The 21,154-nt window shown below is 44.1% G+C and overlaps 1 protein-coding gene across 1 annotated transcript in view; it reads right to left on the reverse strand.

Annotated features, from left to right (window-relative positions):
* Positions 1 to 748: 748 nt before the first annotated feature.
* Positions 749 to 21,154, reverse strand: part of SIAH2 (siah E3 ubiquitin protein ligase 2) — a 50,202-nt gene continuing 29,796 nt past the window's right edge. Inside the window, exons 4-5 of the mRNA XM_011959087.1 lie at positions 20,959 to 21,151; positions 749 to 2,322 (exon numbers count right to left, since the gene is read on the reverse strand). Coding sequence (XP_011814477.1) covers positions 1,765 to 2,322; positions 20,959 to 21,151 — 751 coding nt within the window. The 3' untranslated portion in view covers positions 749 to 1,764. The remainder of the gene's footprint in view (positions 2,323 to 20,958; positions 21,152 to 21,154) is intronic.

The following is a 21,154-nucleotide window of genomic DNA, read 5'->3' on the forward strand; positions in this document are numbered from 1 at the left end:
GGGACACTGAGGGCCAGGTATGGTGGCTCACGCCTTAATTCCAGCACTTTAGGAGGCTGAGGCAAGTGGATCACTTGAGGTCAGGAGATCGAGACCAGTCTGGCCAACATGGAGAAACCTCATCGCTACTAAAAATACAAAGATTAGCCGGGTGGGGTGGCATAGGCCTCTAGGCCTAGTTACTCGGGAGGCTGAGGCAGGAGAATTGCTTGAACCCAGAGGCAGAGGTTGCAGTGAACTGAGATCATGCCATTGCATTCCAGTCTCCGTCTCAAAAACAAAAACAACAACAAAAAAAGGAAACTGGGACACTGAAGTAAGCAGCCTTCAATCCTTGCTGAGCATTTGGCCCTAATCCTCTGAATTCTTTTGAGAGTTTAGGGTTGGGACTGAGAGAGTAGGTCACCTTGGATCAACCTAGCACTCTGGATGTCAGCACTGGCCAAGCATCTTCCTTCTGACTCTGTAAAGCAGGAGCAATCCTCTTCTTGCACAGCTGCTGGCACCATCAGACAGAAACGTCAGCCCTGGGAGGAGACCTGCAGCACTGACATTCAGTGGTTCAGACACGTGAGCCCGGGCCCCAGTGCTGTCATGGACCCGTGCCATGACTTGGCCCAGTGACTGTTTCCACAGTGGAAACAGTGAAAGTTCCAACCCCAGATGTAGTGATGAAGGTTCACTGCACTTGCACACAGTAGATGCTCAATAAATACCCATTATTCAATTAGAGAAATGAAGCACAACATCCATTTTTGGAAAATATTTATTAAAAAACTAGTGAATGTGGCAGAAAAACAAAACCAACACACAGCTTTAAATAGCAAGCATATGACACACCGGTTATAAAGCTTTTCCAACTCTACTGACCTAGTCTTTCACACCAGCTGCTGTCGACGAGGGCTTCCGAAGGAAGCCATGTGTAAACGGGTCATCTGTACTAGTGGCGAGCAAAACTAATTATGTGAGAACTATCAATGGCCATATGACTTGCTTTCCTAGGCAATCCACCCAAAACATAGGTGAGTGACCAAATCTCAGGTGTGTGTTCATGTGGATCTATAGTTCTAGTTTTAATTTGAGGGTTGGGGGAGGTCAGGGGATGGAACAGTAGAAAGACAAACAGTATCGGCAGAGGGCAACCTGAAAGCACCTTTAAAATCTGGACCCTTTCCCACAGTTTAACCCAGTACTTCTCCAACATTACTGCTGAAAAGAATCACCTGATGAGACTGTTAAATTGGCAGGCTCCCTAAATCTGCAATTTTAAGATAAGCACTCCGGGTGATTCAGTGTCTATTAGCCAGCCATCCAATTTGAGAAACACTGTTTAAAATGCATTAAAACAATTCCTACATCCCACAAACAAAAGTAAAGGAATCTGCTGACAGTCACTGTGCTTTTGTCAATGTCAAGGGACCAATACGGGAAGGCAGGCAGGCAGGGGCCTCCCGTTCCTGACACACTGATCCATAGAAGCCCTGTGCAACAGCCTGTCAAGTGTTGTTTAGGGAGTAAATACAATTTAATAAGAGTTGTTTTAGATCACAGAACAGCCTCCAAATTACCAACAGGCCAACCCCATTCATCCCAGGTTAATGAACTTTGTTGGGTTGAAGCCAGATAGGAAACTGCTGTTCAAACAAAACACGGGTAATTGTGGGTCCTGACTTGTGAAGACATATGGAATAAAACATCTATAAAAACCTTTATTAAACATAGAGCACTATGCCCAAATAATTTTGATGGTTTACGAAAGTCACATCATGGACAACATGTAGAAATAGTCACATTGATTCCAAGGTTCCCATTATCTGCAAAAAGATGTGCTATGGCTGTGTCGAAAACAAGGCAGTCGCTGTTCATGATGGCAGCAGCCACACCGTCATGAATCGACCGGGGTGTGGCCTCCCAGGTCAATCTCCGCCGGTTCCCATTCAACTCCAGTCTATAGGCAAAGTTCTCAGCTTGCTTGCGGGTGCCAATGAGCAGGACGATGGCAAAAAACTGCTGGTGGCCTTCGTACTTCTCTTGTTTCTCCAGCACCAGCATGAAGTGATGGCCAAAACATGACTGCATCATCACCCAGTCGACAGCCCCTGGCAAGTTAATGTCTGTAGCTAGAAAGACGATGTCTTCTCCTTGGAGGGTGGTAATGCTCTTGTGGGCATGCATGAGATGGGACATCACAGCTTCCAGGGACCCCTGCCACTTGCAGGAGGCACCAGGACAAGGGCAGGAGTAGGGACGGTATTCACAGATGTCTTCATGTTCTGGTTTCTCCGTATGGTGCAGGGTCAGGGAACAGCCTGTGGTGGCATACTGCAGAGAAAGAAATGCATTGAGCCATTGGGCCTTCTCAAAACTTCTATTGCTTCAACCCTCTATAAGTACTTAACTACTGCGTTTTCCTGGGCTTAAACTGTGTTCTTAACTACTTTTGCTCAAAACAAGTGAAATATTCAAGACTAAAAGTCTCAGTCTCTACTCATCATCAATGCTGTCATGCATAAAATCAAGGGTATTTTCCTGAACCAGAAACATGCTGTTTTCCATGCCCCCTGTTCTGCTGTCAAAAGGATGAGAACTAAAGTTGTCTTACTATGCACATCTCAAAATTGTTGAGTAAGCCCTGTAAAATCTGGTCTTCCCCATATTTTCCATGAAGCTGTTTTTTAAAGAATTCAATTGTTTGGGGATGGGGATAGGGTTGGGCAAGGATTATTATATTATCCCCAGATTAGTTTTCACATATAGACAATATGAACAACAGTATAATGCTATTGTCCCCCTCCACTGCTTCCTGGCTCAAACTGGTGACTGGTAGGCAGGCCGTGGGGAAGGCTGCCATTTGGTTCCTTGCTCTTTGTTGCTGGCATGACCAGGCTAGGGCAGCAGAGGCCTGGAGACCCCTTCATACTGCTAGAAATATTACCCCACTGTATCCTTTTGACCTTTCCTCTGGGGGGCTTTGCCCATATTTTTTGGTTGGAAGGAAATCACACTCAAGAGCTACTTAACTAACTCATAAGACTGCCGGTCAGTCTGGTTCTGGTCAGTAGAGGTTAAAATGAGAAGGGCCTAACCCTCCTCTCAAAGCTCACTGACCCCCAACACTTTCTCCGATTCAAAAGCACATCACTTCATGGCCAGGTATGTCAAGTCCTCACAACAGGCCCGGGAGGAAGCAGAACTAGACGAGTTTGTTGACATGATCAGTCTGCCCCTCAGACACTGCCTTAATAGGGTAAGAGAACAAAATATTTTTCTCCCTTGCACTTGGGATGACATTCCTAATGGATAAATCATACCTGCCGTGGCAAAAGACCACACCAAGAGGAAATGAACTTCTGCTCCTGACTCTCACAGGATGACAGTGTTAATTCCTAGATACCAGATGGAGAATCAGCCCACAGGTAGACACCTGCCCTGAGTACTAAGCTGTGGTTCTGTAAAGAATTAATAAACCTGAATCACCTTTTCGGGTGAAACTAGGTGTCAGCCTTATACCCCTGGAGCACAGAATGGCAAGGGAACTGTCGGGCTTACCACACTTGGATTCCCTGCTCCACCGAGACATGAAGGCACCAAATAAGGGCAGGGCCAGGTCATTTTTCTAAAATGCTATGTCCAGTTGCTAAAAAAAAAAAAAACCACCACGGCTGTTTTTGCTTTTCTCTACCCTGCTTTATGGAATAATCCCCCTTTTAAACTGGAAGTCGGTCAAATTCCAACCTTTATAGATGAATTTATCACTAGCAACAAGCAGATAGTATGCACTATGTGCCTTCTCCATACAAGATGCTAAGTTACAGTCACTCAGAGGATTCCGAAGCAAAGATGACAGTCTCCACTCTCAGGGGGATTAGTCTCCCCTAATCGGACAGGAGAGTGGCTTAAAGAAAGAAATGCAGCTCATCCTCCAACCCTCACTTCCCCATACCTAAGCGGATTATGATATTCAACAGAAATTGGCAGAAATGTTTCACTGTTACTTCCTTTGCCCATAGGAATTGTTTGTTCATCTTTTAAAACTCTGAACTAATTTTTAAAGCCTGGGTGTAAAAAAACTCACTCAGGAGAAACAAATTCATTTATCCATGCGTATTTATACTTTGTGTTCCTTACTTTATAAGGCCTGAAAAACATTTCCCTATTAACTGTGTTTTAAATTTAGGGTGTGGCTAGGAATATAGAGCCTCCTAATGTTCTTTTGTGAGTGATGGGTGAGACATTTCTGTCCAGAGTTTAAAAACACACACACACACACACACAGTAAAAATAGCAAGAACTAGCCCAGAGCCTGGCAGATTCTTGAAACAAGCTCTCAATATCTGAAGATGTTTCAAAACGAACTGTTCCCCATAGCTACCCAGGTATAATCCCAGGAATGAGATGAACTTTGGCCAATGGCAACCAGAAAGGTACTACCTGCACCTCTGCCCAAAGCTCCAAACCACTCCTCATTCATGACAAACTCAACATTTACAGCAAATATTTATCATCTGGCAATCATTTTATAACTTTCCCCACTCGAGTAGGAGTATTTATACTCTGAATTATTTGGTTTGCCTTACAAGTCACATATTCAACACTTCTTTTCACCCAAATATACAGAACAGGGAACCTCCCCAAACTGCACATATAGAAAAGGCATTACTTTGCATTTGTGTGGACAATGATCTCATGTTTTTTCATAAGGATCTTGCTACATCCTCTATTAACTTAAATAAATAGTTTTAAAGCCTTAGGTGCTTACTCTGCTTTTACTAAACAAGAAGAAATTTTATGGCATTCTATTCCTTCTCTTTCCATTATAGGTAAGGTTCATGTCTTCATAACCACTGGTGCTACTTTTATGATGACTAAAGTCTAAACTTTAACCCCCTACACACACACACACACACACACACACACACGACTTCAAGCAGTCTTGGCATTGTTCTGGAATGGCATGCAGAGCACCATGGGTGTTCTGCCACTTTCATCAGGAGCTCTCTTATCCAGGGATCCGAGGGAGGGGCTTTAGGGGTTTGTGAATTCCCCAAGACTGTATGTAAAACTGTCTAGGTGCTTCTGAGCAGCAAAGCCAAGCCTCACTGGCCCCTGGCCTTGGGCTTGTGTTTTCTTTTTTCCTTTCTTTTTTTTCTGTGAGACAGAGTCTTGCTCTGTTGCCCAGGCTGGAGCGCAGTGGTGCGATATCGGCTCACTGCAAACTCCGCGTCCCGTGTTCATGCCATTCTCCTGCCTCAGCCTCCCGAGTAGCTGGGAGTACAGGCACCCGCCACCACACCTGGCTAATTTTTTGTATTTTTAGTAGAGATGGGGTTTCACCGTGTTAGCCAAGATGGTCTCGATCTCCTGACCTTGTGATCCACCTGCCTTGGCCTCCCAAAGTGCTGGGATTACAAGCTTGAGCCACCGTGTCTGGCCTGGGCTTGTGTTTTCTTGAAGAGCTCCAAGGGTTTCTAAGGGTTTCCAGGGCTGAGAACCTCTATCCTAGAGCACACAGAAGGAATCAGCTGTGGATCCTGCCCTTGTGGTATTTCCAGTTGAGAAAAACCATATAATAAATTTAACAACTGCGTAAAGGAAGACCAGGAGGGCAACAAGTGATTTCAAGGTGGGACAGGGTAAGGAGGACAGGGTAAGGAAAGCTTTACTGTAGACAAGTGGATTGTGGTTGGAGTTGTTCCATCTGGTTCTAGCACAGGGTGAGTGGAGGAAACAGAGGGGATAAAACCTAAAGGAGGCCAGGTGCGGTGGCTCACACCTGTAATCCCAGCACTTGGGGAGGCTGAGGCAGGTGGATCACTTGAGGTCAGGAGTTCAAGATGAGTCTTGCCAATATGGTGAAACCCTGTTGCTACCAAAAAATAGTGGATGTGGTGGCATGCACCTGTAATCCCAGCTACTTGGAAGGCTGAGGCAGGAGAATAACTTGAACCCAGGAGGCGGAGGTTGCAGTGAGCTGAGATCGTGCCACTGCATTGCAGCCTGAGCGACAGAGTGAGACTCCGTCTCTAAAAACAACCAACCTACCTAAAGGAGAAGGCAGGTCAGGGACTTTCCTGACAATGGAGTTTATTTTGAGTTTCTCTACAGTGGTGCTATTGACATTCGAGACCTGATAATTCGTTGTTGTGGGGGCTGTGCTGTGCACTGCAGGATGTTTGGCAGCATCCTTGGTCTCTATTCATTAGATGCCAATAGTAACCACTCCCTGCCCCTCAGTTGTGACAACCAAATGTCTCCTAGGGGGCAAAATGGCCCCAGTTGAGAACCACTAACTCTGATGAGAACCACTCATTCCAATGCTCAAGAATGACAAAACCTGGCTTCCAGGCAGCTGCAATCACAGTTGCAAGGAGGGGCCCATGCCAGCAGGTCCAGTGGGTCACTGCCCCACCCAATGAGCACTACCAGGGCAACTCAGGAATGCCAGCCCTGCCACACAACCAGAACATGATCGCTAGCAAAGCATGGAGTTAGACCAGGGAGCTCATTCTGCCCATTTTACTTACTAGAAGCTGGATGCTCCCAGAGTGTGGCTGACTGGTCAGGGCCCTGTGGTCATTTGTGGCTTCACAAGGGGCAGAGCCCTGCATTCCTAGGCTGCCCCTCCAGGGTTCTTTCACTGCACACAGCAGCTCAGGAGTCAAAGAATCAATATTTTGAGAAAACTAAACAAATAATTTACGTCTGCCTTCAGCCCTGGCCCCCAACCCAACACACATAAAACCCAGAGTCCACGGATACACTGCTTTTGGAAGCACGTTCTAATATTAACTTCTTTGGTTTGCAAGGAGAGAAAAACAGACCTGAAAGTGCCACTCCCTGAGGAATAAGGCAGCAGCATCTCACAAATCAGTAACCAGCCATTAGGCCCTCCCAGCCTTCTCTGGGATCTGGCAAGAAAGTCCTGAGGTTTCACTTCACACTCTAGCTAGGGCTTGCTCCACAAAATGTGAAAAGGTCAAGGACTTGTGCGTTTGGGCTGGGGAGGGCTTTCCTTTAGATGTCTGGTTCTTAGCTGTACCCTCTTGTTACTGAGAGAAGGCTCTTGGGCTGGTTCGCAGAGGGCTGCCTGTGTCTCCTGGGACAAGCCCACAGCTATAAATGAGATTTCTCCTTAGGGAAATATGTGCTCATTTTCCCCAGGGGGAATTAGTTTTAAGTAAACCTCTCTAAAGAAAACACACACACACATACATACACACACACCCTGAAAACTAAAGAAGAAAATAGGGAGGTAGGACCGGGCGTGATGGCTCACTTCTGTAATCCTAGCGCTTTGGGAGGCCGAGTCGGGTGGATCACCTGAGATCAGGGGTTCTAGACCAGCCTGGCCAACATGGTGAAACCCTGTCTCTACCAAAAATACGAAAAAAAAAAAAAAAAATTAGCCGGTGTGGTGGTGGGCATCTGTAGTCCCAGCTACTCAGGAGGCTGAAGCAGGAGAATCACTTGAACCTGGGAGGCAGAGGCTGCAGGGAGCCAAGGTTGTGCCATTGCACTCCAGCCTGAGCAGCAAGAGCAAAATGCCATCTCGCAAAAAAAAAAAAAAAAAGGAGGTAGATGATGGCCCAGCAGAATGAGAAACAAAGAGATGTTGAAATCCCATTTCTGACTTCTCTTTAGAAACTTTTCATGTTGCAGTGACTCAAAAGTCTTGTGCAAATGTGTTCTGCCACTGAGATGCAATGTGTAATCCAGACCCTCATTTTTAGGTCTTTGCAGAAAGCAGCAAATAGTTCCCATTCTTTTCCTGGGTGTGGGGTTTGAAGGTTGTATTTAAGTTGGAATTTAGGCAGGGTTTTTCCCTTTTCAGCAGAGAAACCCCTTCATACACAAATATACACAACAAGATATGTCCACACACAGTCAAACACAAGACACTTGTTATTTACCTAATGAACACAGTCATATTATGTTTACTTATGAAATGAGTATACAAGCAAAATAAGCCTTCTTAGCCATGGTGCTAGTGAAGGTCATGGATGCTGTGACTGGTTTAGAACAAGTCACTTAACCTATTTAATTAAATCTGATTCCATGCAATTCAAGAATGATTTACTGAACCCAACAATCAACAATCTACTCAATGGGAAGAGCATGTGCTCCACAGCAGAAGCATGTCTGTGAGGTAACCACATTGCTTAAATCGGCTTACCTCCTAGGAAACAGCAGAAATTGTTAGCAAAATACCTGCTAGCACCTCAAATGAGAATGTCTCAAGAACAAACCGCAATCGACATTTTGTTATTGATGCTCATCAACTTTGGAATTAAATCTAAGAAATGACCTTGTCTTGGAGTGAACAAAAGCAAATGGCACTTTCTTTCAACCTAAATAAGTTGTAATGATCACAGAATGCACACTGATGGCTAAGTGCGATGCATAACCCTAGAATGAGAAACCAAAATTCCTGTAAAGGACATTACTGGGGCAAAAGTTGTAATTTGAATATGGACTGTGGATTAGATAACAGGATCTGCTGTGTGTCAAATTTCCTGATTTTGATAACTGTGCTATGATTATATAAGAAAATGATTTTAGATGAAACACAATGAGGTATTTACGGGTAAAGGGACAAGATGCCTGCAATTTACATTCAAATGGTTAAAAAATATGTATGAGCAGAGACAGCACAAATGATAAAGCAACTGGAGCGAAAAGGAAATAACAGGTGAATCTGGATAGAGGCTATAAGGGAATTTTTTTATGCTATTATTGCAACTGCTGCGTAAGTTTGAAATCATATCAAAATAAAAACATTGCCAGGCAAGGTGGCTCAAGCCTGTAATTCCAGCACTCTGGGAGGCCGAGATGAAGGAATTGCTTGAGCCCAGGAGCTCAAGACTAGCCCGGGCAACATAGGAAGACCCCTGTCTCTATAAAAATGAAAAAAGAAAAAAAAAAAAATAGCCAGGCCTTGTGGTGCACACATGTAGTCCCAGCTACTTGGAGGGCAAATGTGAGAGGATTGCTTGAGCCTGGGATGTCAAGGCGCAGTGAGCCATGATTGCACCACTGCCCTCCAGCCTGGGTAACAGAATGACAGACATCCTGTCTCAAAAATACATACATGAAAACATACTAAAGAATCCAGGGACTGAGTTAGCATATTTATCCTTTATGGGATAGAAATGGTTTATGCAGAATTGGTTGAATGAATTTTTATCATAATAGTGTTTATTTTAAAAGAATATATACCTTTAGCTACATAACTACATGTAAATGCAACTGAAGTTGGTAGTTTTTCTTTTACTAGAGGCTCTTTGAGACTGCAGTGAACCAATACAATTTTGCAATGAGAAACGAATTGTCATGATAACCGACACTTCTTCGGCCCCTATAGAAGACAATGCATTCTCCATTGTCTTCTGATCCTTCTAAAGGTTTGCAGGTCCCTGACAAGTCTGTGGCCTTGGCATGTAGTTTCTTTATTCACCACCCTCAGTGGTCCAAGGTAAACTCCACTTTGTTCCAGACCCATTTGAAAGATGAACTCCAGGAATAAAATTTACCCAAGTGCCCTTTTTCTTTTGGGAGGGAAACCTGGAAGTGGGAAGAAGAGATACATGAGCTCAACTGGAAGGATGAATTTCTGACAGTATAATTTATTACATATGATTAGCAGATAATTAGGACTTGTGCAAATGGGAGTTGGCAGCTAAACCTAGTATAGATCCACATCATGGTAAAAGTTACATTTTAACCATCAAACTTTTAAAAGGACATCTAGCAACTCAAGCTAGCTGTTTTGTGATTTAAAATGTTTACCTGCTCCACAAAGACCACTGAATGATCACAGGTTATTTTCCAGTTAATTTATGGGTCTACTAATTTTGCTTATTGGTTTATTAATTCATTGCCTGCTTCTTGCCCACCTAGTATTTGTTGATAAATGAATACATGTTAGATTTATCTGCCGAAGATGGAATGTTTTCCACCATGTTAATTTTACTTTAATTAGAAGTTTTACTGTGGGACTTAGAATTTTAAAAAAAATCAATAGATTTTGAGATCATGAAAGAAGAAATGTTTGTTTTAGATTTCAGGCACTATGGTTTTGTCACTTTTGATGAACGTGTTTCACATATTTTATTTACATAACTATTTGGAGTGAGAAGGTTTTAAAATTTTTTTTGTTGAAATGACAGGGTCTCACTTTGTTAGCCAGGGTAGTCATGAATTCCCGACGTCAAGCAATCCTCCCACCTCAGTCTCCCAAAATGCTGGGATTATAGCTGTGAGCCACCATGCCTGGCAGTGAGGAGGTTTATAGCCCTTCTGAGATCTTACCTAGACTGGAAAACATCAGCACCACTGACCTTTTGATGACTGTATGTTCCTCTTGCTTAAAGTATGTTTACAACAATGGTAGAATAGCTGTGATTGGAACTCAAGTACCCAGTGACCTGTGTGACCTGGAGCCTACCAAGTCACCTATGAGTGGGTCTATAAAACTGTCTACGACTTACTCCTTGACTATTCTTTACAGTGGAAGAGTTGTGGACTCTTCAAGTTAATCATCTTAAGGCTTGGGAAAGAGGAGAAAGTGAAATCTGTTCTTGTGACTTATTTATAATACTCAACCTGCATCTGTCTAGCATCCTTCCTCTAAGAATCTTAGCGTATTTTCACTTAACTCAAATGGTAAATTCCTGAACTCTGCTGTGAGGCAGTGTGAAGAGATAATCAGGCCTGACACGGTGGCTCATGCCTGTAATCCTAGCACTTTGGGAGGCTGAGGCAGGCGGATTGCCTGAGCTCAGGAGTTCGAGACCAACCTGGGCAACATGGTGAAACCCCATCTCTACTACAATACAAAAGAAACTAGCCAGGAGTGGCAGCATGTGCCTGTAGTCAAGAGGCTGAGACAGGAGAGTTGCTTGAACCCGGGAGGTGGAGGTTTCAGTGAGCCGAGATCACGCCACTGAACTCCAGCCTGGGTGACAGAGAGAGACTGTCTCTAAAAAAAAAAAAATGGCCAGACACGGTGGCTCATGCCTGTAATCCCAGCACTTTGGGAGGCCAAGGTGGACGGATCACGAGGTCAGGAGATCAAGACCATCCTGGCTAACACAGTGAAACCCCATCTCTACTAAAATTACAAAAAGAAATTAGCCGGGAGCGGTGGCAGGCGCCTGTAGTCCCAGCTACTCAGGAGGCTGAGACAGGAGAATGGCGTGAACCCGGGAAGGCGGAGCTTCCAGCCTGGGTGACAGAGCAAGAGCGAGACTCCATCTCAAAAAAAAAAAAAGATAGATAATCATCAGCCAATAGCGTAGTAATGGTTTTACAGACAGTGACATGAGAAGATACTATTACTCAGCACTAGAACTGTCAAGTCAAACAGTGTCACCAAACAGTGGTGAGAGTAAGGAAACACTGTTAACTTTACTAAATTTCTTCTGGGGAAGGCAATTCTAATTAAAATCTTGGGCCCAAAAATCTGTCCTTTTTGCCTAAGAGAAAGTCAACAAACCACCTTTTAGCGTGTTACTAAGAGGTGTCTTGGGAAGACTTTGGCATAATTTTTTTTTCTTTCTTTTTAATAAAAGATAGAGTCCTGCTGTGTTGCCCAGGCTGATCTCAAACTCCTAGCCTCAAGTGATCCTCCCATGTCAGCCTCTAGAAGTGTTGGGATTATAGGCGTGAGCCACCACAACTGGCCTGGCATAGTTATTTCTGCAGAAATCTGAGAACACCCTGCTATTGAGGGAGGGTGTGTTTAGCCTTACAGAGACTCCCACGGCTGGCAGGGGTTTATTTTTAATCTTAGAAACTTTAAACAAAGGGTGACTTTTGACCATGTGTGTTTCTTATCTGTCCATAGCCAGAGTTAGCAGGTAACCACACATTGTCCTGGAGAACCAGTTTTGTGAGGTCCCTTCAAAGTGCATGTTCAAGCAAACAAAGCATTGGTCACATGGCACAGAGCCAAGTTCCATGCCAGGTGCCCACCTGCACAACCACATAACTGCCCTGACAGTTCTTCAAACAGCTCTATTCCCCTCACCAGTCTTTATTTCTCAACGAAAGAAATTGAATTCACCAAAAGACTTAAGTGGTAGGGTTGTAAAATTATCAAATAGGCCAGGCACAGTGGCTCACACCTGTAATCCCAGCATTTTGGGAAGCCGAGACAGGTGGATCACCTGCGGTGAGGAGTTTGAGAACAGCCTGGCCAACACAGTGAAATCTGTCTCTACTAAAAATACAAAAATTATCTGGGCATGGTGGCACGAGCCTGAAGTCCCATCTACTCAGGAGGCTGAGGCACGACAATTACTGGAACCCGGGCGGCAGAGGTTGCAGTGAGCCAAGATCGCACCACTGCATTCCAGCCTGGGCTCAATATTAAAAAATAAAAAAATTATCAAATAAAAATAAAAGATGTCTCTCAGGCAATATTTGGAATATACTTATTACTCCTCTCCGGCCCCACAAGTTATTTGTTGTTTATCTGAAATTCAAATTTAACTGGGCATTCTGTATTTACCTGGCAACCCTAATAAGAGGGCCCTCTGGTACCACTGCCATCCCTGCAAAAGCCACTACTTGGGTCTAGAATGGGAAGAGGGATCACTGTTCCTCAGAGTGGGCACAGAAAAGGCAAGAGGGGGGTTGTAGTGAAAAAGACACTGTGTATGTAATTAGTCCAGACTGGAGTTTCTGTCCCCAAACTTAAAAACTGCATGAGCATGGGTGCCTAGCTCGGGACACCTATAAGCAAGGCAAGCAATGTCCTTCACAAGCAACTCTGCTGGCCTCCCACACAGCCTCCTTATGAGCTTCCATCCCTTATTTCTTCATGGGCAAACCGCTGCACATCCTTCAACATGCTGCTGATGCCACCACAGCAGCAAGGTCTTAGACTCCTTTAGGCTCCTACTACTTCAGAACGGCTCTGCCCTATTGGCACATCTGTCTCCGCCACTAGACTTAGAGTTTCAGAAAGACGAGAGGGGTGAGCAGAGGCAAGAACTGGCTAGGCAGATGGGTTGTGGGAAGGAGAGGGCCTAGAACTGCAGGAGATTCCAAGGCAAGAGTGAGTATGATGTTAAGTTGGTGGACAGGTCAGCAGTGGCCAACTCTGGCCTGACACTGCACCAGGGAGAAAAAGCAGGCTGTGGCATTAAGAAAACCAAAAGGTAACATCCAATGTCAGTGCTGCTGGGAAGAAATGGACATTCAACTGCAAATCATTCTAAGGCTATCAAAAAACTTCGACTTCTCAGACTGGGTGTGGTGGCTCATGCCTGTAATCCCGCCACTTCAGGAGGCTGAGGCTGAATCACTTGAGCTCAGGTGTTCAAGACCAGCCTGGCCAACATGGTGAAATCCTGTTCCTACAAAAAATACAAAAATTAGCCAAGCATGATGGTGTGTGCCTGTAATCCCAGCTACTCAAGAGGCTGAGGTGAGAGGATACCCTGAACCCAGGAGGTTGAAGCTACAGTGAGCTGTGATTATGCCACTGCACTCCAGCTTGGATGACAGAACTAGACCCTGTCTCAAACAAAAACAAAAACAAAAACAAAAAACACTTAGATTTCTGCATATACCCTTGGGCTCTACCATCCACTTCAAGGAATTTATCTTTAGGAAATAACTGTTTTCTTGTGTACAAAGATTTGGTTATAGCTATGCTTTAAAAAAAAAAAAATCTCAGTAAAGAAAATAGAATTTAAATGACCACAAATAGGAACCTGATTAAATAATTCTGGTACTGTTATAGAACTGCAATATGTGGCCATTAAATATGATCCTAAAGAAGATTTATCACTGTAGAAAAGCAGTCGCGATGTACTAGATGAAGAAGCAGATTATGAAACAGTGTGGACAATAGGATTCCCCACCTGTATTGTTCCATTCTCAAATTGCTATAAAGAAATGGAGTTGGGATTTGGACCAGGCCAGAGTAGGGGCTGCCCTCAAAACTGCCAGAGTAAGAGGGATCCTGGGGGTAAAAGGGACCCAAAGATACTATCTTTGTTGATTCAAAATTTTAAAGCAGTGCATAGGCCAGCACATTAACAAAAGAATATTTTTCTTTTCTTTTCTTTTTTTTTTTTGAGACAGGGTCTCACTCTGTCACCCAGTCTGGAGGGTATTGGTAAGATCTTAGCTCACTGCAGCCTCGACCTCCTGGGCTCAAGCGATCCTCCCACCTCAGCCCTCTGAGTAGCTGAGATTACAGGTGCCTTCTACCACACCTGGGCTAATTTTTTATTTTTAGTAGAGACGGGGTTTCTCCATGTTAGTCAGGCTGGTCTCGAACTCCTAATCTCAGGTGATCTGCCCACCTCAGCCTCCCAAAGTGCTGGGATTACAGGTGTGAGCCACGGTGCCTGGCACAATTTTTGTATTTTTAGTAGAGACGGGGTTTCACCATGGTGGTCAGGCTGGTCTCAAACTCCTGACCTCATGATCTGCCCTCCTCGGCCTCCCAAAATGCTGGGATTACAGGCATGAGCCACCACACCTGACCAGGAATATTTTTCATCCATCTCTATATCACCTGTGGGCAAAAACTGAGAAGAGAATAACCCTTTTATCCCATAGATGCTACACAGTCTAAAAATTATTACATAAAATCTTTATCAAACTGGAAATGAGGAAAACAACAGTTTTGCAATCTAGGACAAAGTTGATGAAATTCATAGAGCATTTCAGTGTCCTTCATGAGCCTTAAAAGGATACCCCAAAGCTTAAAATAAAGATACATTTGATCAGGAAGACTTTCTTATCTTCCTTTTCAGGATGTCCAGAGCAAACCACATCCAAATATCCTGTGTATGATCATGTCCTGAAAAACTCGCCAGCAACACACAGTGGCTCCAAATGTTGGCACAGGTACACAGTTTAGCAAATGCATATCTGCTACATGCCCCTTTCAAGGAGGGAGGACCTTATGGGTTTGAATAAGAACTGCCACGTCTCACAAATTTTGTCAGAAGCAAAATCTGATGCGTAAGACAATTTACAGTAAGGCCTTACTATATTCATGTATACAGTACTTTTTGACGGGGCATCAAAAAACAGCTCTACCACAGAACGGGACAGTCTAACCCAATCTTGGGCTGGTATTTTATAGGCCAGACCTGCTGTAACTTTTGGTAAGCCTCTGTTCTGGTTATACCAAGGCTCAACTTTCACTGTTAACTATTTACTCCAGTTCCAGGTCGTGGTGACCTGTGAAAAATCTTTGGCCAATTATGTGTGGAATCTCCATTAAGCTTTAGTCCTGCCATATAGTATTCTAATGCTTCTGCTTTATACAAAAAGTAAAATACAACAAAAGGTGTATTATCAATTTTGTTCTTTAAAATCTTGAGCCCTGGAGCTAATGTATGTGGACTCTGGTCCTTGCCAAGTTCACTCTGCTTTTATGGGCCAACCTTGCCCGTGTCAGGCAGTAGTGAGGACTTCAGGGAGAACTTCCAAAGTAAATAGTTTTGTCTTAGGAGAATTTTGGGGGTTAGGAAGAAATTTTTGAAAGTATTTTTGGCTACTTGGCTTGTGCTTCCTGCTTCCAGGTGATCCCCCATCGCAACCTTCCAACCACCCTAATACCCCCCATATTCCATTCCATATGGTGAAGCAAAAGCCCTCAACAGCACTTCTAATCTGATTTCTGAACACCCACTAGCTAGGCGTTCTCTCCAGTCTTTCTAATGGATGAACAAACAGGATCAGGGAAATATATGACTAGACCAAAGTCACACAAAGCCAGGACGAGAACCCACGTCTTCTGTTTCCTGGTTCACGTTCTTTTCACTGGGACCGCTTACTATATTTTAAAATTTTAGGGTAAAAAAGGACCTTGGGATAATCATTTAGTCCAATCTCTTCTTTTAAAGACCCTCAGGTGCAAAAAAGAAACTGACCTGTATAGAGTCAAACATCTAGTCACAAGGCCATCATCTGAGGTTTCCCAGTGGCCAGCAAATAATATTCTCTTGGCAAAATAAAAATGAAAAGAAAACAAGTTACAAAATCACCAACAGTTAGGGCCTAACAGAGTTCAAAAGTTCATGTATGGCAAGAGTTAAATGAGAACTTCCAGGCTCAAGGAATGCTTCTAGAAGAGAATCAGATCAGAGGCTGCATGCTGGCAGCTGGAATTTGGCCTGGAGACATGGTTGGCTTGGTCTGCAAGCAGTGTCTATACATGTGAAGTCAGCCAATGCTAGAAAGAAAATCGAGATATTTAACATAAAAAAAAAAATCCAGGTTGGGCATAGTGGCTCACACTTGTAATCCCAGCACTTTGGGAGGCCGAGATGGGAGGATCGCTTGAGCTCAGGCGTTCAAGACCAGCCTGGGCAACATAATGAGATGCCATCTCTGAAAGGAAAAAAAAAAAAAATCCAGATTTCTGGCTTTTCCTGAAAAAATCTAAAGGTCCGATATGCCTGCACCCATATCCCCACCCTCACCAATCAGCCAGAGCTGAGTAAAGGCTGCCTCTTGGGAGGTGGCACCTGTTCTCTGGCTCTCCACTATCTCCACTGCTCCTCCAGGTCTCCCTGACCCGAGGCCATGCACGCGTCAAATGCTTCTCTCCTCTGCATTACGTGGCCCTGCTCCCATTTAGAAAGTTTGTCTCCACTGAACTAGATGAGGCCAAGGGCTTTTAAACTTTCAACTGTTTTGTCTAACCTTACTTGGTTTTATGTTATTTTTTATTTTTTTAAGGAACACAGATATTGTCACAATGCAACCACAGAGAAGACTTGTCTGGCTAAGGCTTTCAAATTCAATAATTATTTGGAGATATGCTACTAGAAACTTTCAGAGAGGACAAAGAAAGGGTATCATCACAGTGTAAGAAGGCTGGAGTGGATTAGCATTGCTTACAGTTGTGGAGACAAATACTTGTCTGATAGCAAAATGCACAGTTGCATGGTAAAGGAGACTATGTTGTTCACATGAATGTGTCAACCTTCACTTCTCCCCCTAACCCACACACCGAAGGGGTGAGTTTAAGTCTGGGCACAGGATGTCAAAAGTTCTCAGGCATGGAACAAGCCATAGAATGGATTAAAAAATGCCCCAAGTGGAAGAAAGCCATACACAATTAGACATTCCATTTTTTTTTTTTTTTTTTGAGATGGAGTCTTACTCTGTCACCCAGGCTGGAGTGCAGTGGCACAATCTCAGCTCACTGCAACCTCCACCTCCCGGGTTCAAGCGATTCTCCTGCCTCAGCCTCTGAGTAGCCAGGATTACAGGTGCCCACCACCACGCTCAGCTAATTTTTATTTTATTTTTTTAAATGAGACCGAGTTTCACTCTTATTGCCCAGGCTGGAGTGCAATGGCGTGATCTCGGCTTACTGCAACCTCTGCCTCCTGGATTCAAGCGATTCTCCTGCCTCAGCCTCCTGAGTAACTGACATTACAGGCATGCGCCACCATGCCCAGCTAACTTTTTTGTATTTTTAGTAGAAACCAGGTTTCTTCATGTTGGTCAGGCTGGTCTCAAACTTCTGACCTCAGGTGATCTGCCCGCCTCAGCCTCCCAAAGTGCTGGGATTACAGGTGTGAGCCACTGAGCCTGGCCCTGATTTTTGTATTTTTAGTAGAGACAGGGTTTCACCATGTTGTCCAGGCTGGTCTCGAACTCCTGACCTCAGGTGATCTGCTCGCCTCTGCCTCCCAAAGTGCTGGGATTACAGGCATGAGCCACCACACCCAAAGATCTGAGCTAATAATGCACCTGGCTCCCCATATCAAAGGTGCTGGCAACACTCTAGCCTTTAATTAATTATCCTACACCTAGGTAGGATAGTTATTTGGCAATACATCCATTTTTTGGCCAACTGAAGCAGTCCAGAGCTGTGATGATATCCCACAGAATACTAGGTTTGTAGGTTTCCCCCACTCCCCATCTTCCTACCCTACATGGCCTACAAAATTTCTGCCAATGAATTTCACAGTGAGTATGTATGCTGTCATTTTGGGATGGTCCCATAAGAGGCCCATCTGGTGAACTCATCCAACCAGATGGTTTTGTTACTGGTGTCAACCTTGAGTTATGATTCAGAATCTTGAGTATACACTCAGATTCGAAATCCCTACGCAGTAAGGTGTAGGACAAAACATCTGTGCCTTTGAGATGCAGGTGCTTGGACTGGTCCTCTTACTAGCTGTGTGATTTGACAAGTCACTTCACATTTAACCACTCTGTAGGCATGAGTTTCCTCATCTGAAAAAAAAAAAAAAGGCAAACTAGTAAAAGCTGACCCCTGCGAAGTAGCTGGCAGAGAGAGGGCATCCAATAACATTCCAGATAGCTTCCCTTCTTTTCCATGGAATGCTAGAAGCTACAGGTCCTCAGAAGTCGAGCAGACTTATCTCTCATTTATATAGATGAGGAAATCAAGGCCCTGGGAGGTGGTCTTTCAGGCAAACAGTGGCAATGCCAGGCAGCTCTTGAGATGTGGACTGTGTTACTTTATTCAACGTTGTTTTTTTTTCACATGAGCCAGCCCATGAGAGATTCTGAGAGCAGGTGGGGACAGTGAAAAGGCAGTCCCATAATTTCTAGGAGCCTCAAACTGTAGGCCAAAGGGCTAGGTAAACAGACCTACCTTGTTTTAAGTTTGATACAGGCCTTACGACTCCCCTGTTGTTTCTCATCCTCTACAGCACATCTTGGTTGGTCGCTGGGCCTATGTATACATTCAAGTTTGGTTCATCTAGACTAACTGGCTGAGCTGCCCTGCCAATAGTTTGGATTACTGATCAACCAAAGGTGAGGCATGCACACTCTCGCTTTATATAACTCACACACGTGCACACACAAAAGCATCCCCAAGATCACATTCTAAGCTTGGTTCCTGGTCTTTAGGGGAATAGTTGGCCCTTTTAAATTTCAGCTTGCAAAGTAATGGCTCTGCCCAACTGCATTCTTATAGAATAGAGACTCAGAAAATCACTGACATGTACAGAAAGGCTGAGAACCCCCGATTCCCAGAACTACTCTTCAAGGTTGATTTCACTAGCCTGTTTCACGTTAGGAAAGAACATATGCTTTCATAGGAACCAGAGTTCTAGATCCTGAAAGTGAAACTTCATGCTCCATATAGCATAACTGTTTCCTTCCCTTTCTCTTGGGAACAACACAATTCTAAGGTTACATTTTAAAAACAAATTATGGATTACTGGCTAATATTAAATGCTCATTTGTGAACTAAAACTCACCTAAAAGCCATTTCTTCTGTTAGCCACTACGGGTTTAAGGGAAAGTAAAGGGATGAGAAAATGGCTCCCCAGAAATCCTGTGGGGCATCCCCCACCCCTGCAATATATTTCAAACATCAAATAGCCACTCTATGTTAACTACCACCAAACCTTTTCCGACCACTAGGTTGTCTCCTTTTTCACAACCCTAAGACAACTATGCAAATACTTCATCTAAATTTTGAGAAACTGGGCTGAGTGAATTAGTAAGCATTATATGAGGAGGGGTTAAAAGCAATTTATTAAGGTTGCCTGAAACACTCTAGTCCAAACACTGATTCAAACCCTTATTTAAATATGCTATTTTTAACCTCATTTGCAGCAGGGCAGCAGACCAAATTAAAGCACTCATTTTACTGACCTGAGTCCCACGCCTGAATTCTCTGGTGGATTATTTTTAATTTAAAAATGAGCTCTTGTCCTATAAAATAAGCAGCACCAAGGAGAAATACAAGACAGCCTAAAGGGCTCAAGAGGCAGAGCAAGTTACTTTTACAAAAAAAACTGGAAAGTATTAATGACAATATTTCCACTTCTAATTTCAGATAATGAACTTTACAGTATAGTTCTAGGTCATAATGAAGTAATGTAGACAAGTATGTCTGTGAAACTGCTCCTGAAGGTAAACAAATGTTACAATATGACCACACAATGCAATACTATGCAGTCATTTAAAATACAATGAAGTCAACTAGGTTTCAGGCATAGAGAAATATGTGTGATAATATGAATTTAAAAACAGCAAGTTGCAGATGCCATTTTTGGAGAAAAACTTACATCTATGTGTGGGTATTAAAAAACCTCCCTGACATACACTGACATCTATGATTCTATATTTAGCTGCGAGGGTGTATGTATATATAGTTTAAAAAGATACACACGAAACCTAACAATGGTGGGAAAGGAGGGGAGAGGTCTTGGTCTTTCATTTTACTTATTGTCTTGGCTTGCATTTTTCGCAAGGGCATTGAAAACTTTTTACAGTAAATAAAAAATGAAGTGATGAGCTTTAAACAACTGTAACAACAGCTCTTGAGTGCCCTTGTTAATTTCTTGATTGACTGTTTTCACCCCACTTAGTACAAAAACGCAGCCACAACTCCTCAGTCCTTCCCAGTCCTTGGAAGGCTAGGAGAGAAAAAGGCGTGGCTTGCAGGGTTTTCTTCTAGCTAGAGGAAAACAGGCTGTAGGCGCCCTTTTTTTAGCTACACTCTCGAGAGCTCCCACGTGTCAGGGGTGCGCAGACTGTAGGCGCGGGGTGCAGGACTCCAGTATCAATTCAGCCAAGCCGAGCGCTGGACAAGGGTGCGTTTAGCTTGCCCGTTTCCTCCCTCCTCAGTCCACACATAGTCAGTTTCTCGGTCCAAGTTTTACTGGTGCGGCCCAGCCCTACCGAGCGTACCCGAATACATGTCTGCAGAGGACGCGGGCATTGGGCCGGGTGAGCTACGATGTTCTAACGACCAGTGAATGCCAATTAATCTGTTAACTGTCAGTTAACCATTACTCGGTAAATGTCAACCCAGAACTACTCCCAAAGTGGGCTTGAAGGAGGGTAGACGAAGTGTAAACATTTTTTCTTTTCTTTTTTTTAAATGAGAGATGCCGCCCGCCTCTCCGGGCCTGCGAGTGGGCTGGAGGATACTGGAGTCCCTGAGGTCACCGGCGGAGGTACGCGGGCTGTCCCTGGACTTACCTTACAGGGAAACAGGACTGCCGAGGCCACCTTCTCCATAGCCAGGTTCCTGATGCTGGGCGTCAGGGCGCCCCTGCACGTCGGGCAGCAGCTCAACTTCTGGCGGCATTGGTTACACACCAGGTGCCCGGCCTGGCACTGCAGGATAGGAGGCAGGACATAGTCAAAGCAGACCGGACACTCGAAGAGCGAGGTC

Source organism: Colobus angolensis, unplaced genomic scaffold, assembly GCF_000951035.1.
Source record: "Colobus angolensis palliatus isolate OR3802 unplaced genomic scaffold, Cang.pa_1.0 Scaffold48, whole genome shotgun sequence".
Classification (NCBI taxonomy): Eukaryota; Metazoa; Chordata; class Mammalia; order Primates; family Cercopithecidae; genus Colobus; species Colobus angolensis.